The sequence below is a fragment of the Anopheles gambiae genome, chromosome 3 (genome assembly GCF_943734735.2).
Source record: "Anopheles gambiae chromosome 3, idAnoGambNW_F1_1, whole genome shotgun sequence".
Lineage (NCBI taxonomy): Eukaryota > Metazoa > Arthropoda > Insecta > Diptera > Culicidae > Anopheles > Anopheles gambiae.
The window spans coordinates 65,900,141-65,917,316 of record NC_064602.1 but is presented as its reverse complement, the minus strand read 5'-3'; the positions used below and the strand labels follow the sequence as shown (position 1 = coordinate 65,917,316).

At 43.4% G+C, this 17,176-nt stretch overlaps 1 protein-coding gene across 6 annotated transcripts; it reads right to left on the bottom strand.

Annotated features, from left to right (window-relative positions):
- Positions 1-1,916: 1,916 nt before the first annotated feature.
- Positions 1,917-12,674, bottom strand: LOC133393243 (uncharacterized). Of its 6 annotated transcripts, none has more exons than XR_009766042.1 (3): positions 12,494-12,674; positions 6,064-12,019; positions 1,917-5,993 (listed from the first exon to the last, which is right to left on the bottom strand). XR_009766042.1 is itself a non-coding variant. In XM_061657169.1 (2 exons), the coding sequence occupies exon 2, from the start codon at positions 5,748-5,750 to the stop codon at positions 3,978-3,980; it is 1,773 nt and encodes a 590-aa protein (XP_061513153.1). In that variant the 5' UTR covers positions 5,751-5,993; positions 6,064-12,234; the 3' UTR covers positions 1,917-3,977. The 6 variants fall into 6 exon arrangements, 1 of the variants encoding a protein (XP_061513153.1); XR_009766043.1 differs by lacking the exon at positions 12,494-12,674 and having other exon boundaries at positions 6,064-11,746; positions 11,827-12,243; XR_009766041.1 differs by lacking the exon at positions 12,494-12,674 and adding an exon at positions 12,101-12,243.
- Between the last annotated feature and the right edge of the window lie 4,502 nt (positions 12,675-17,176).

Genomic DNA, 17,176 nt, shown 5'->3' with positions numbered 1-17,176 from the left:
CAAAATACAATTTTGTAGTGAAAGTGTACTTATTTGATATTCACATACGAAGTTTCACACCATTTCATTACGTATTTTCCAAAATATCAAATCAATTGTGCTTTTTTCGGCAGCTTTGCTGTCAGCCAATCGTTCGGCAGGTTTTGTGATTAAGAGAATCAGAACAGTAAAACAATGAAAAAGTGGTGTATATTATAGATTTTATGCTTATTTAATTTATACTAACTTGTTCGGAATTTTAAAATCACGATAAACAGGTTATTTTTCAGTTTAAATGCTGCCGAAAATAGGTACACAGTAAATGTTCATTTTTGACAGCTCAATGTTGTGGGCTCCTGCCGAAACTCGTAACAAAAACACACTTTGAATTTGGCTGAATATCCATTTTAAAATTGATCAGAACACTACAATGCGTATGTCAACACATAATATGACCTTTCTTGTACCAAATATCACCAATTTTACGACAAAAAATGCACTAACTTAAGAGAAAAATAAATATTTGTAAGCCAATTCGCACCGTACGCTATAACCATCAAACTGTCAATGGCTGCTCTGTTTAAACGTCGCATCAAGATGGCTGTAAAAACGGGCCAAAATAAGCAACATAAAATTAATAATTAAAGTGCTTTTTAACACCAATCTTAGGAAAGTAAGAGTGTTAAATTGCTTTAAACATTTTTTGTACATATTCACATTGATACAAACATTTTCTGACCCGTATTCGCGCTGCCGAAAATAGGAACACAGCCTGCCGAAAACAGGAACAAACTGCCGAAAATAGGAGCAAAATCAATGTTTGCATTTTCACGAATATTTTTGAAAAACGGCTTTGAACCGGCAAATAAAAAATATTGTAACATACTATGATAGTTTATCAACCAGAATAACAACACTTCCAAGAAAAATAATAAAAAATATTGATGTGTGAGCAATTTTTGTGAAACTGCTGCAATAGCCTGCCGAAAACTGGTACAGTTACCCTATTCACATAAATATTTACCGACATTTTATCGAAAATATGACTTTTTTCCTTACGGGAAGGAAGGAAAAGAGGGACACGTTAAGGAAAATGGCAAAAATCTAGTTATGTATATGCAATGCTAGGAACATGAGAATATGCATACATTATCTTACACTCATGTTTTATCAGAAATGCGTTGATACTTTTATGTTTCTATCTATTTTTGTGTTTTTTCATGATTTAAAAACATGTTTTTCTCGTGCAGTTTTGAAATGTTCGGGTAAGACGGATGAAGGTTTATAGAATTCTATCATATTCTACTGCTTTCAACGACCTGGTACGTATATAAACCAATTCGCGTTTCATTCATTGGTTAATTAAGGAATTGAAAGCGCCACTCATAACACCTTGAATAATGCAGAATCTAAAGTATTATTGAAATATCGCGCACAAACAGCTGACGTTGCTCGAGTTTACAGAACAACAGACTAAAATTTCCGTTTAGGAAATTACTACGCGAAAAGTCCACGACCTCATTATTTTCTTGTGATAAAAGTTAAAGAAATTTTTCTACCATTTCAAAATTTTTGATATTTCTAATCTCATAGAATCTTTCGTTTATTCCTGAACGATGTCGTTTGAATACCTCATCTTTTAATTGCTTAATCTTCGAGTGAGTAATAGCGAAAGGCTGCTATTTTGACTGGTGTGCCGTTTCTCGCATATTTCCATGATTTTTCTAGTTGCTGGAAGATGTATATCTTACAAATACCCTTATTTGGTTAAATCTATTCATCATTGATATGAGAAGTAAAATAAAGTAATAAATTTGTTGTCCATCTTTTCTTACAACAAGGTGTTCGTCTTTCTCGCTTTGGTGTCAAGATGTTTGAACTACCAGAAAACAAGATTTTTTTTAAATTTCATTCTTTTTTTTAAGCCAGTTTATTGGTTTATAGTCACGACAATTTATTCATGTAAAACTTTTTATTACATGAATAAATAAATTTATTCATGTAATAAAAAAAAATAAACAATACAAGTTACAGAGCTTAAGATCCGTAGTAATCAAATTAAATCCACAAAGGTGCGCACGATTGAAAATTTATTTTGTTCGTGGATTTAACCAATTTTGCATATATTATCCCATTTTCTTCATATGTGTTGTTTATTTTAAGTTTGGATGCTGCATTATTGAATTTTGCGAAAATTACTTGTTGTGTCTCTAGCGGTGGACTGTAACTTGAGGGGGTGGGGTAGTAGGTTTTCTTTCACCATAAATCGGGAGCCCTCACGGACAAGACGATCTTTCTTCGTTGATGTCGCATGCAAGACTAAAGTTCATTTACACCTGTTTCCAGCTACGTTCGAATCGTAAACCGCCTGCTTCGAATCGCTTGCCACTACGATCGAATGCGTGCATCCCCAGTTGAATCGCGTGCCAGTACGGTTGAATCGCGTTCCACTATGGTCGAATCATATGCCACTACGATCGAATCGTGTGCCGCTACCATTGGATTTCTGAAAGCAAGAGCATAGTAAACTGTTTGTTTGCGTTTGAAAGCTGTTTCTTTCTTCTCCGACGGCATTTCGTTTCTAAAATACTAATAAAAGGGAATTATTCACTGATTACACGTAAAATCCTTTTACAAGCGACAAGCCCAATCCCTGTGACATATGTCAGTTTGCCCAAGCAGCAAACGCAATGCGCAACTCGCACAACATCCTCCCCGGCGTTGAAATGTCATTTCAATTTTCATCCTCCTCTAACGGTAGAAAACAGACCTCAGTTACCGCACGCTTGAATTCCGCTCCATTCGCTGTCTTAACGGTAACGACACGAATTGTACCATCGTCTCCAGGGTGTGTGGCAACGATTCTGGCAAGTGGCCACTGCAGTAGTGGCGCATTCTGGTCAGCTAGTAGCACAAGTGATCCTACTTTAATCACCTTCCGCTTCAGCCATTTCGATCGATTCTGCAGCTCCGGCAGATATTCGGCGGTTCATCGTTTCCAGAAGTGTTGCAGCATGGACTGCACTAACTGCCATCGTGAGAGATGATTTTCCTTCAAGGTAGAGTAGTCAGGTTCAGGAAATGGCTGCATCTCACGTCCGATCAGGAAATGTGCAGGCGTGATCGCAGTGTAGTCGGATGGGTCATCTGAACTCGGTACCAAGGGACGAGAGTTTAGTACCGCTTCTATCTGGGTTAATGTCGTGTAAAGCTCCTCGTAAGACAGCTTCCTATCGCCAACAATACGTTTTAAGTGGTATTTGACCTGCTTCACACCAGCCTCCCAAATACCGCCAAAGTGTGGGCTTCGTGGTGGTATGAACGACCAGTCAATACCCTTGTCGATGCAATAGTTGGTGATCTTTTTCGTAGCGCAATCGTTCTCGAACATACGCCAAAGTTCATGTAGCTCGATTTTAGCTCCGACAAAATTAGTCGCATTGTCAGAGCGTATCGTTTTTGGGCATCCACGTCGACTGATGAACCGTCTCAAACCCGCAAGAAAGGCGTCTGTCGTCAAGTCTGAAACCAATTCCAAGTGAACCGCCCGAGTCTGCAAACACACAAACAAGCACACGTACGCCTTGGTGATTTGCGGTTTGCGAGAAGTCGTTGATTTTATCCAGAAGGGACCGGCGTAGTCCACACCGGTATTCGAAAAGACGGGGGCTGGCTGGACGCGATACGACGGTAGGTCACCCATCAGTTGCGTCGTCTTCAACGGATTTGCCTTGAAACACACGATGCACTTCCGTATCACCTTTCGAATAGTATTCTTCACATTCAGTGGCCAGTACCGTTGACGTACAACTGCAAGCAAACCTCTTTGCCCGATGTGTAGGTTGTCGATGTGTAGTTCGCGAACGAGAGCTTCACTGATTGGATGCTTAGCCGGCAACAGCATCTGATGTCGACTGTCGTAAGGTATGAAGGCTCGCTTGATTCTGCCTCCAACTCGTATGATCCCATCGTCAGGATCCAAAAACGCTTGTAGTCCATTAAGTCGATGTTTTGTATTCGCACCGTCCATAAGTGCGATGATTTCGGGCTGGAAAGTCTCGTACTATTAAGAGCGTCGCTGTACGCACTTCCTTCGCTGTCAGTCGGCCCTTTACCACCTCCCTTTTGCGTGACTTGATGAACCTAGTTAGTCGCACCAAGTAGGCCATACTCCTTACAATCTGTGTGTAACTGCTCAACCTGTCAAAGATCGGAAAACGTTCGATCGGAACAGTCATGGCTAAAGCCACTCCGGCTCGCATTTCCGGCAGCTCATTATCCGGAATTTCCACTTCGTCCTCATCCTTCATGAGGTGCTGTGTTGGTCGGGGCCGCCACCAAATAGTTGAACCTATTAATTTCCTCGATGTAACTCCACGTGAAATCAAATCGGCCGGGTTGTCATGTGTGGAAATGTAATGCCAGTGGAAGGATTGGCTAAGCTGCTGGATCTCGCTTACCCGATTTGATACGTATGTCTGCAGTAGTTCTGGCGTTTTCTTGACCCAAGCCAAGACGATTTTTGAGTCGCTCCAAAGATGTACTGATTCAAACTTAAGCTCCGTAGCGTTCAGGAACTTCACAACCATTCGAGCCAGTAACAGTGCCGCTAACAGTTCGGCTCGAGGGGTCGTGATGGCCTTCTCCTTCGGACTTCGTTTTTTCGGTAGGATCCGAGACTTGCTGCAAACAAGCTGCATCTTGGACTCCTCGTCGGTGAAAGTGCCCTGCACGTACAAGCAGGCATCGTAGGCTTGGTCGGATGCGTTAGCGAACCCTTGTAGTCTCAGCTGGAACACATCCTTCCAGGAAATCCATCTCGGAACTCGGATTTCCCTCAGTGATGTCATCTCGGTCCGAAAGTTTCGCCACTTCTCGTCGATTTCGGTTGGGATGGAGTCGTCCCAATCGATTTGTAGTTCACCTACTTCTCGCAAGATCAGCTTCGCGTAGGTGATTACTGGGCCAAAGAATCCAAGTGGGTCGAAGATTTTGGCCAGTTGACTCAGAAGTTTCCTTCGAGTCATTCCTTCTGGGTTGTCAAAGTCAGGAACGGACACCGAGAACCAGTCCTCCAACGGGTTCCATGTCACGCCCAGTGTCTTAACGATGGTCTTCGAGGTGTCGTCCGTAACCTCGAAAGTGTCTCCTCGTTGTTCTTCAGCTACACCTAAAACGATATCTGAATGGTTGGCGCACCACTTGTGAGCGCTGAAGCAGGCTTTCGCTAGTAGTCCAGTCACATCTCGCTGTAGTTGGCAAGCCTCAGCAAGGGTATCGGCACCAGTCAGGATATCATCCATGTATGTCTCCCTATTGACCACCTCTGCGGCCCTTGGGAACTCATCGTGATGATCTTTTGCAGCTTGCTTCAGAGCCATGGTTGCTTGAAACGGGGAAGGTCCCAAGCCATACGTAACTGTCAGCAGCTCTCGCACCGTAAGTGGGTCGTTCCGATTGTACCTCCAAAAGATTCGCTGGTACCTTGTGTTATCCGGATGGACCACCACTTGACGAAACATCTTCGGAATGTCGAGTGTGAAGATGTACTGAAATCCTCTGAAACGAAGCAAAATTGCAGTAAGATCGTTCTGAACCGTCGGTCCAGTCATCAAAACGTCGTTGATCGAGACGCCGGTTGACGTCTTCGCTGATCCATCAAACACGACTCGCAGCTTGGTTGTCGTGCTCGTAGGCCGCAGCACGCAGTGGTGCGGTAGATAAAACACCGATCCTGGGTCGTCATTCGGTGTTTCCACAATCTCGCGCATGTGTCCGAGATCCTCATATTCTCGGATGAACCGCGAATATTGCTCCTTTAAGTCCGGCTGCTTGTCAAGTTTTCGCTCCAAAGCCAGAAAACGTCGCAGCGCTGTGTCTCGCGAGCCGCCAAGCTCGCGTTTACGTTCGTTGAACGGATATCGTAGGATATCGATATTGCAATCCGCCTGCGGTTGTTGTGATCACTCACTGTTCCGTCGAACTTTGGTCTATTTTGCGATGGCGTCTGTGATCTGTAAGAAATGTGAAGGTGCTATTAGCAACGATCCAATTCCGTGCTTCGGTCTTTGTGAACACTATTACCACGATAAGTGCATTGGACTTTCAACCCCGCTCCTGCGTGATTTTAAGAAATCACAAAATTTATTCTGGGCTTGCGCGGATTGTGCTCAGCGTTTGCGGGCCGTTGACACTTTACGCTTCTCGCACGGCCTTTCTCGTGACGCTGCCTACCTGTTGGAATCGTTGCAGTCCGATTTCCGCGATTCCTCACGCTCTGTGCAGGCGGCATCAGCTGGCTTGCGACTTGAACTTTCCTCTTCACTGGATTGTTTTAGAAACGAGATAGCTTTGATGAAACAGGAATCAGCATCGTCAATTCGTTCCGTGAAAGATTTCATCGACTCACTTACTGCTTCTCACTCAATGGAACGCAACTACTCACAGGCTCCACTACTCACAACGCTTGATGAAGTTAAGCATGGCATCAAGGAGCTTGATCTCATGCACCGTGAGCTTCTCACTTCCTTCAACTCACTAATGAACAAGCTCAACTCTCATCTTGCCATGCATACCACTACATCGAGTGCTCACCATTCTGCGATTCCTGCTACGCACTCAACGACCACGATTCCAGTTGCGGCCTCTAAGCTCACCCATCAAGCTGTTGGTGAGAATTCTTCTAAACGTCGATTGTTGGATCGCTCTCCCGACCCATCGCCTACCAATACCGTTACACGCGCTATGCTTTCATCGGGCACAGGGTTGTCCTGCAATAATATTACGACCGTTCCTGAACGCCCACCCCGTACTTGGGTCTTTATCTCCCGTATTGCTCCTGATACTCCGATTGAAGCGATCCGTGAAATGGCCTGTTCTAACATAGGGACAGACGACATCTTGGTATATAGCCTTGTTCGACGCGACCGGGATCTTTCTACGCTCTCCTACGTATCTTTTAAAATTGGTGTACCGGATTCGCACCGGGCTATTGCTTTGGCTGCTTCAACCTGGCCTCGCGGGATCTCTTTTAAGGAGTTCATCGACCTAAATCCCCGCTCCGTCAATATTTGGCGACCCACTACTGCAGCATCCCTTGCACCTTCTGCGCCTATTAATCGTGAATCGGATCATCATTCCTCGCCACCTTCTATCAACCACACGACACAACTGCGAAACGCTGATTTCACTATTTCGCCAGCTCATGGCCCTATGAGCTTGCCTTATACGCAGTACTTTCAGCAAGCGTAAACCGGCTGATCCGGCTGAAGATTCTCATGAACTACCGACTTTACCCGAATTGATGGAAGCTAACCCTGCATCTAATACACATAATCCGTCCGACTCTCTTTCGCCGTTAATAACTTGCAGCGAGAGCACTCCCGGCGCATCTCGCTCTCTCATCCCTTCGATCGATCAACTAAACATCTACTATCAAAAAGTATGAGGATTGCGCACAAAACTAGACGAGATACGCCTCTCTGTCTATCTGAGCTTGATATGGATGTGTTTGCATCGTGCGTTAATCACTTCATTCCTACTGGTGTATCTAGTGAAAATGTTTCTCTGCTTGATGGAATGTCGGTAAACGGTTTGCCGCAATTATCTGGCATAAAAAATATACGCAGAAGTCAATTGGACCTTCTATTTGCCAATGCTGCCAATGCTATGCCTTCTTGGAGCGCTGCTCCCCCGTCATAGCTTCACCTGTTCCACTCGTCGCGCTAGACAATCATCATCCTGCTCATGAGACAAGTGTGCTCCTTACGCACTCTCGCCCTGCATCCTCTCAACGAATACCTACGGCTCGTATGTTCAATTTTAGGAAACTGGACTACCAAAAGCTTCATCATATTTTAGCCGGTACCGATTTGTGCTTTACTGATGATGACATAAATCAAGCTGTAGCAGCGTTTACTAATGTAATCACTTCCGCCTTCCCTTCCTGCTGTCCTCTCCTATCCTGTCTACCGATCTCGTCTTCGCTCCTTTTCCGTACCATAAACTCCTTCCTACTCCTTCGTGAATAATTGTATACTATAGTCAGTAAGTACTATTGCTGTAACCCAACGTGGCCGAGCAATTAATAAAATAAAAATAAATAAAATAAATAAATACCGTCCCTCCTCAGTTCGCTCGTGTGTGCGCCGGAAGTGTTCCAGGCACGCTTCGTCATCAGCCTTCGGGGAAGGGCGGAGCTCGTCGCAGGATTCTACCTTGTAGAAGTTCCTCAGCAGTTCGATGAGCGGCTCATCGTCAGCAGTTTGGCAAAGTGTACGCGCAACGACCGTCGTGTCGCTCGCGATCACACCTCCAGCGATCCAACCCAGCTTTGTGTATCGCAGCGCAGGTCGGTTCGGACCGAGTTCACATCGGCCGTCAAGCATCAGGTTCCAAAAACTTCCAGCGCCAATCAGCATATCGACAGGTCCTCTTCTGTTAAAGGTAGGGTTGGCCAGCACCTGTTCGCTCGAGATGGGCCACTGTGATATGTCGAAAGACTTCGTCGGAAGTTCCCCAGTGATTCGTGGTGTCACTAGGAAGTCTAACTCAGCTGTAAAGTCACTGGCACGAGACCTGATCGTCGTGCGCAGTTTACGGCAAAGATGAGTTCTATTGCCGTTCAGACCACTGACCGTGACGTCAGCGGGTTTTGTCTTAAGGGAGAGAAGGTTTGCAAATCGCTCGGTGACAAAGTTCATCTGCGAAGCAGAGTCTAATACCACTCTACAAGGGTAGGGAGAATCGCACAAACCATCCACTAAAACAATGGCAGTCGAAAGGACGGTCTGCTTCTCCGGTTCCACGTCACTCGCGCACAGGGTTGTCGGTGTTTCAGCTTGTACGTTGGCTGTTTGGGATTCTTCTATCACTGATTCACTAGATGTCGTTTGACCTACGTTAGTTGCAACCTGACTTGGGGAATCTTCATGGAGTAAGCTATGATGTTTCTTACCGCAACGACGGCAAGAACTGGATAAACATGCTCGCAATTGATGGCCTTTGGAGAGACAATTGAAGCAAACACCGCACCGTTTTGCAATCTCGAACCTTTCCTTAACACCTTTAGCCCTGAAAAGTTCACAAGCTCGGAGTTCATGAGCAGCACTGCATACTGGACACTTCGCTAACGGTTTAGGTTCACTCACTACCAGGCTCCTTGCCACTGTTTTCGGCTTCGTACTTTCCGTCGATGTTTTCACGCTGGTATCGAGCTTCTCAGAAATTCGACACTGCTCCTCCAAAAACTCCATCATAGCGGCGTAGGAAGAAAGTAAGTTCTTCCTTTGTTTCGTCTCCCAAGCCACTCGCAACTTCTTGTCTAACTTACCAGCTATAAGGTTGACCAACATTTGCTCACCGAGACCACCTACCGGAAGGTTCTGATTCTTCAACGCCTCAACGTTTTTAGTGCAGGTGTCAATCACTTTACGAAGGCTCGAAGCATTGTACTGGTTGATCTTGGGTAAGCTGAAAAGGTTTTCAATGTGCTTATCCACAACCACTCTTTTGTCTTCATACCGCTGAGTGAGAACCTTCCAGGCAGCTTCGTAGTCGTTGTTGTTTACCAGCTCATCGTCGATGATACCAGCCGCCTTTCCGACAAGGCAGTTTCGCAAATGAAAAAGCTTCAGGGCCGGTTCTTCTTGCTGGTATCGGTTCATCACCGTGGTGAACATCGCCTTGAACGAATACCACTTTTCGTATGACCCATCAAAGGTCGGTAGGGGCACTTGCAACGGAGGGAGGTAGGGCTGAGCCTGCTGCTGGGTCAGTGGGAGAGCAGGTGGAACGGCTACTTCAACTTTCGTTACGGCATCGAAACACGATGTATTTGTCATTCTGCTCTTTGTCTTGGTCATCGTGCAGCGTTAACTCGTAGATTTTGTTCTGTATTTCGTTTCACTCACTATAGATGTTTTCTAAAGCCTTTTCCTGGAGTTGAAGGAAGTGCACGTTTTTTACGTTGAGGTTAGGCTGCTCTGCACTGTCACACAAAGCTGCACACACACAACTAAGCTTTCCACACACTGCTTCCCGTTGCTTCTCCAACACTTTCAGCTGTACCTCCATTTCGTCGGAATTGTCTTCTACTAGCTGTTGTTGTGATGATGTTGGTTTCGGTGATGTCGTCCCACGCTTAACTGGTGTTCGTTTTAGCTTTTTCGATCGAGTAAATGGTGATGGCATCGTTCGTTACACATGCACACACACCATCAACGTCGTATCGAGCCTTTGCACAAGAATCCGCGCCAAGCTAAGCTGTCACACACACACGCGCATACACGTACACGTACATTCGCTTGCGCCACTGCGCAATTGCACACGAAACGATACCAAGCTGAACGCACTAACACACATTCACTTGCACCGGCACGCCATTTGCAACCGCTAAAACCCAAGCCAAACACTTCTCCTGAAAAGAACACTTTTCCCTTCTTGTTGTCTGGAATGCCCTCAGGCAGCTTCCGTCGAACAGCACTGACCGAAAACACTCGCGTTTACGGATACTGTTTGATCTGTTTGTCAGTAGTAACGCACCAAAAGTCACGTCACTGTAGGGCGTCTAGAGCCCTTAACACCCGGTCTCGGATGTTCCTTTGTACCGACTTTACGCGAGAAAGACAAACCACTTATCACAACACTGGGTAACTTTATCCGGTTCCGTAGGACCACAATGTTGTGTCTCTAGCGGTGGACTGTAACTTGAGGGGGTGGGGTAGTAGGTTTTCTTTCACCATAAATCGGGAGCCCTCACGGACAAGACGATCTTTCTTCGTTGATGTCGCATGCAAGACTAAAGTTCATTTATTATCATTTCAATGTGTGCGTGTCGCACTGCTAATTCTACTGTCACAAAAAATGCAAACCCAAGCGACAAACCCAATCCCTGTGACATATGTCAGTTTGCCCAAGCAGCAAACGCAATGCGCAACTCGCACAACATTACTTTTTTTATGTATGTTGCTACGGATGTAGCAATCTGTCTATTTTGAGTAGCTTTTCACAAACGTTTCTACAACTGTCGCTCGCGTATAAATTTATCACTGATCAGTTTAAAAATTCTTTTGTCTTTTCTAGCTTAACTTTTACTACTAACTGCGTTTCGCGATGGCGCCCTGTTCCTCGATCAGCTGTGCTACTTGACCCTATTTGACCTGCTCGCGAATTGGCCCATATTTCGGAGAACTGGTTGTCGCACAATCTAATCGTGTTATCTCTCTTTGTGAATCTTGTACGCTATCTGCCGGGTATTTTGGGTATTTGATCGAGTTGTCAAGTCAGCTTGATGTTTGTAAATAATACTGTTCCCTGTCCGATCACACGCAATCGATATCGTGCCAACACTCATCTGCCGTGTTGCTATCGGATCGGTTTGTTGTGTACCGATCGTTAACCTTGACTCCCCTTTCAGGAACGGTAGAATCGACAGTCCCTGAAAGTGAGCAAAGTTATGGATTATTTTGGTGAAATATTGTTCGTGAAGCAGCAAACTTAGCTGTTTTTTGTAACGAGTGTGGACAAACTCGTTTTGTCTGCTGCCGCATCTCCGCGATATCACCAAATTTATCTGCCTTCCCTGAAAGGGGAGTTGAAGTTTTTGGCCGGAACACATCCCACCGAATTGATGGCACCACCCAAGATCGACAGCATCGCCAAGCACACGACGGAGAGATTCAGATTGAGATGGACAGCTTGCAGTATCGGCTGTGAAAACCGTAAAAGCCGAATACAATCCATTAGCAGCATTGTTGTTGAAACAAATCTAAAACAGAAGAATGTGCAAGTTAGGGATCAAACGACACACACACTCACCGACACGATCACAAATAAGGTTATGATTACAGCATGCGCGTTGCGAGACAGGTGTACCACAAGTCGAATTGATCTACGTTTTTGTATCCCACAAGCAAGTGGTAGAGAAAAGCTGCAAAACGTTGGATCATGTCCAGATCGACGAAGGTTGATCGACAGGTTGAATGTAGGGAAGCGTAAGCGTAATCCTATATATGTGCAATACGAAAGGCACAAAGCACACCTAGAAAAAGAAGATAGGTGGTTACCCACAAAACAATTTCTATACCGGCGAAACGCGGAGGAGACCGTTGAAATACGAAACCTTATGAGGTATTTGAAGGCCTTAACGAAAGCAGGAGATTTTTATATCGTGCTTATTTTAAGCAAATCCTGCTTCACTAAGGATTTACGGGGTGGGGTGTTGGCACGAATTCGACCTCGTGTGAATTAGCCAAGCGAGTGTTGATAACGACAACGTGCTGTCAAGGACAGCTCGAATAGAAGTAGCAAAAGTTTAACCAGAAAGGACAGACGAATTTTTAAACTGCGCAAATAAATATAAACACAAAGCCAGTTCTAAAAACGTCTACCAAGCTACTCATAATGAATAGATAGCTACATCCGTAGCAACAATGTATTTATGAGAAGTGTCCATCTTACCCGCAGTGTTTGTCTTTATCTACCTTCCCTCATGTCTATAATTGGAACAACTAACCTTGGGTGTACCAAATATCGCAGTATGCTATGGATGTTTTGTTAACAACTGTCGTATTGGTCGTGGTGCGTAGTTTACAACTCAATAAATCAGGTTTCTCGTTGTTATTTTGCAATCTGTGTTGTGTTGATGTTGTTGATAGTTGTGTTGACATGTGTTGAAAGCATCATTTTTCTGTAAAATGTTATAAAATAGAATAAGTTTCATCAAATAACGCAGTCTTTAATAACTTTCGTACAAAAAAAGTGTAATCTGAACGCCACTCTTGTCGTTCGGTGTGTGGTAGCTTGCTTCGGTATAGCTTCGAAGAGAACGATTGTCAGGAGATAGGATAGGAGATAGGAGATAGGAGAAGTTCAAACACGAGAGTTTTCAGTAGAATAAGAGCCTTACATTTTAGAAAAACATGGCCTATCAATTGTGCAATTAATTGAGCATGGATATCAATACAGCTAGTGATACAAAACGGAGATTTAAAACTGTTAATTTTACTTTTTTATGGTGTTCACTTACTTACAGTCAGTCCAAACAGCTATCCTTCGTCTAGCTGAATATTTTACAAAAAAAGGCGAATTATGGCCGCAATACGTATGAGGCGATAAAAGTAATGATGAGGTTTGATAAAGGGACCATCAATACACACGTTTTGCTAAAAAATAAGCATTTAAAAAGTGCAATAGCAACCCAAATACATAAAAACCTAAAAATAATCGTTTAATGGGCGCGCAAAAAGTATTCATCCATCCAGCTTTTTAATTATTTACGCTGGACAAATACTACGTAGACGTGAATTAAATTTATTATTATCAATCTACTGATGACTTTCTTCTAAATTAATGCATTTCTGTTGTTTTAATTGCACTTCAAGCGGTCAGAGAGGCACTGAAGGCGGTGGAGTTAAAAAATTGGAGCATGATGGCGAAAATCGTGTCTTTAACTGATGCATAACCTATCGTACCCATTTTTGATGGTTACAAAATGTGTGAGAGGCCTTGGTGCTTCATTTGATCAGAGTTTGGCCATTTTTCTGACACTAATCGTGTGACAAACTGCCATTTAATCAGCCATTCTTGACGGTTAATCTAACGAAAGAGGCGGCTTAATGTGCATTTTGTGATGGCCAATAAGATCAGGAAAAGAGATGGGTTACATTTGGTTCATGGGTCATGCTGCATCGTAGCTGGTCATGTAATAGCTTGAATGATTGAGTTGTTACAAACATGTTTTGTTTGAATAATATCATACACAGAAAGTGGCCAAATCTGTTAAGGTGCATCAAATAATTCAGGAATTTATTTTGAATTAGACTCTACTAACATTTTAAAACATGTTTAAATCGCCAAGATCAAACGACCGACGTCTACCATAGCGAAAACAGTCTACTAAGATGCAGCAGCAAAATCTCGTGTAACGTCATACCATGAAACTAGGACTCAGTGAGGAAAGGTGAGCTAGAAAAATGATTCAAATTTATTGGAGACGAGAAGGGGAGACATATTAATGCAGTTTTTAAGTATTTTGAGTCCCAGTTCTGAGAAATTGTACTTAAAATGTATCACATGTTTCAAGACCAGTCGAGCTGGAGAACATACAGAGCATTGTCATTTGCCTGAAACACCAAACCAGCTGAAACCAAACTGATGAAAATGATTTAGTAGACTGAGAATATGATATCAGTTGCCATTTTTTCAATGGAACTTGGCCACGTAGTCCGGAAATGCAATATTTCTACCAGAGAATAATTGTAACATGTCTTGTAGGAAGAGTGGATCAAAAATACGCCTGTTGAAAAGTTCAAATGAGTTCTTGCAGTGTGCAAGTAGTCACAAATAGTCATAAATGCAATGAGAAACAAGTTTAGGACATTTTTTGGTTCCATATCCTTTGTTTTCATACGCACATTACGCCAAAAATCTGATGGACGAATACTTTTTGCTGGTACAGAACTATCTGTTTGTACTATCTGGTACAGAAGTGTACAAAAAAAAAATCAATTTTCTCAGAACGATTACCGGACTCTGGTGGGATGCACACCCCAAAGATGTCCTTAACCTATATAAGACTACGATACTGTCCGTCTTGGAGTATGGTTGCATATGCTTCCACTGGGCAGCCAAGTCGCATTTGAAACACTGCAAGAGATAGGTTCTAAATGCAAAATCATGAAGGTCTATCATGATTTTGTTTCCTTACAGGTGCACCCTAGTACTTCTCAAAGTATAACTAGTGCCAGCTTACCAGAGTCCTGCAGTTCCATTTTAAGTGTAGATACCTCATTGAAGGAGGAAATTAAAGGTATCCCCGATAACCTTCGCCGGATGACAATTCCCAGCAAATTTGTGGAGAAACATGGCCATGCTAACAGTAACCATTTTTATACTGACGGATCCTCATCAGAGCAGGGCACTGGATTTGGTGTATACAACACGTGCTCCGAAGCATTCTTTAAATTACGCCAACCATGCTCAGTATATGTAGCGGAGCTCGCCGCAATCTTTTATGCCTTATTATTGATAAGTGCATGCCCTGCGGATCAATATGTAATTTTTTCAGACAGCTCAAGCGCTATTGAAGCATTAAAATCCGTAAAGGCTGTTAAGAGCCCAGACCATTTTGTGAAAGAAATTGTAAAGGTTTTAAGCTCACTGTTTGAAAAGTCGTTTCGCATATCGTTAGTATGGTTGCCTGCTCATTGTGGTATACCAGGAAATGATCAGGCAGACCATTTGGCCAAAAGGGGAGCTGCAGAAGGGTCTTTCTTTGATAGGCCTATCCTTCCTCATGAGTACTTGCAGGCCCCACAGGCGTTTTTCAAGGCACGTTGGCAAAATCTGTGGGACTCGGATGAACTCGGAAGGTTTCTGTATACAATCACTCCTCGTGTAAGCTTGAAGCCTTGGTTCCATAACACCCCTGGCGATCGTGCGTTCATTCGAATGATGTCTAGACTTAGGTCTAATCATTTCGCATTGGGTGCACATCTCCAGCGTATAGGACTGGTCGACTCCAAGGTATGTGGCTGCGGGCTTGGATTCCACGACATGGATCATCTTCTGCGTGGAATACGAGTCTGCTCGACCTGCTTTGCTGGACGCGGTCGAAAAACTGGGAAAATGTACTGATATTCCGATTCGGGATATATTAGCGGCATCGGACTGGGAATTCCTAAGGGCCATATTCGATTTCTGTAGAGAGAACGGCTGAACTGTGTGACTTTCCTTAAGCAAAATGTTGGTTCACAGACATTGTTGGCAACAGCAATCTTGCATCCTATGTTATTTCCTCTAGTTTGTCTATGTGTTACATGTTGTACATCGCTTGTATGTTTGTGATGGATGAATGTATGCATGAATGTAAGAATGAATGAGTGCAATGTGTATGGCTGAGTAATCGGCATTGACGGCAGACAGAAGATCGTTGCTTGAACGATGTTCTTGCAAGAATTTATTAGATAACTGGAACAATACAGACCCCCGCCATGTCACTCGGACCACTGATGGAAAGGACTACAACGATACAGACCCTCGGAATGTGATTTGGGCCACTAAACTGGACTACACTCGGACCACTTCGGATGGATGGATTTAACGAAATGCCTGGATTCCAAACGATACAGACCCCCGCAATGCAATTTGGAATATTGAACTGGAATAGACATCCTTGAAACCCGAATGATGTAGACCCTCGCCACGCTTATAGGACCAAAAATCATGGACTGGATTGATCAAAACCAAACCGTCCGAGTACACCCGGGATAAGGTGCCCTTCCATGGCTCAGAGAAGGAAATGTCTCCCTGCCAATATGGATTGTAGCGCCATGAACTACCTTTGTATTTTCTACTCTTAAGCAAAACGGCCTTTTTGGACCGTTACTCCTGAATAAAAAAATAAAAAAACCTTTGAAAGTATGATAGACGAATACTTTTTGCGCGCCAATCAAAGGACTTTTTTTAGTTTTTTGAATGATTTAGTTGTTATTGCAATATTTTAATGTTTATTTTTAACAGTACATGTGTATTGATAGTCTCTTTATCAAACCTCATGATTACTTTTACCTCCCCATGCCTATTGCGGCCATAATTCGCCTTTTTCTGTAAAATATTCAGCTGGACGAATACTTTTCGGACTGACTGTATTTACCTGCAGTAAACTTATTAGAACTTGATTCGAGTTAAAAAAAATGTCACAAATTGACTTTTGGTGTAAATATCCACGAGATTTGGCTTACAGCCACAATTGATACAGCTATAGCGAATTGCTAGGAACACTATAACCAACATTGGTAACTTGAGAAGCAAGTTTTGATCAAAATATCCTATTACTTTAATAAACATTGAATCAAAATAAAAAAAATACTCTCGTGGTCTACACATTATAGGCTTTAAGAAAACATATAGACTTTTAAAATTGTACCCAATACTTATTTTTACAGGGGTTAAATCGGTATCTTGACTACATAATTTAGCCATAATTGGTACACTTATCCTATATATATGCCCTCGCAGACATCCGTAAAGATAGGTATATGCGAGACGCCTATACTAAGTTAACAGTGTTAATATCACTGTCTAAAGCAGACATGTCAAACATACGACCCGCGAAGGCTCTCAATACGGCCCGCGAAGGCTCTATATACGGCCCGCAAAGTTTCATGAAATAAAGTTTAATCATTGAATTTACGAG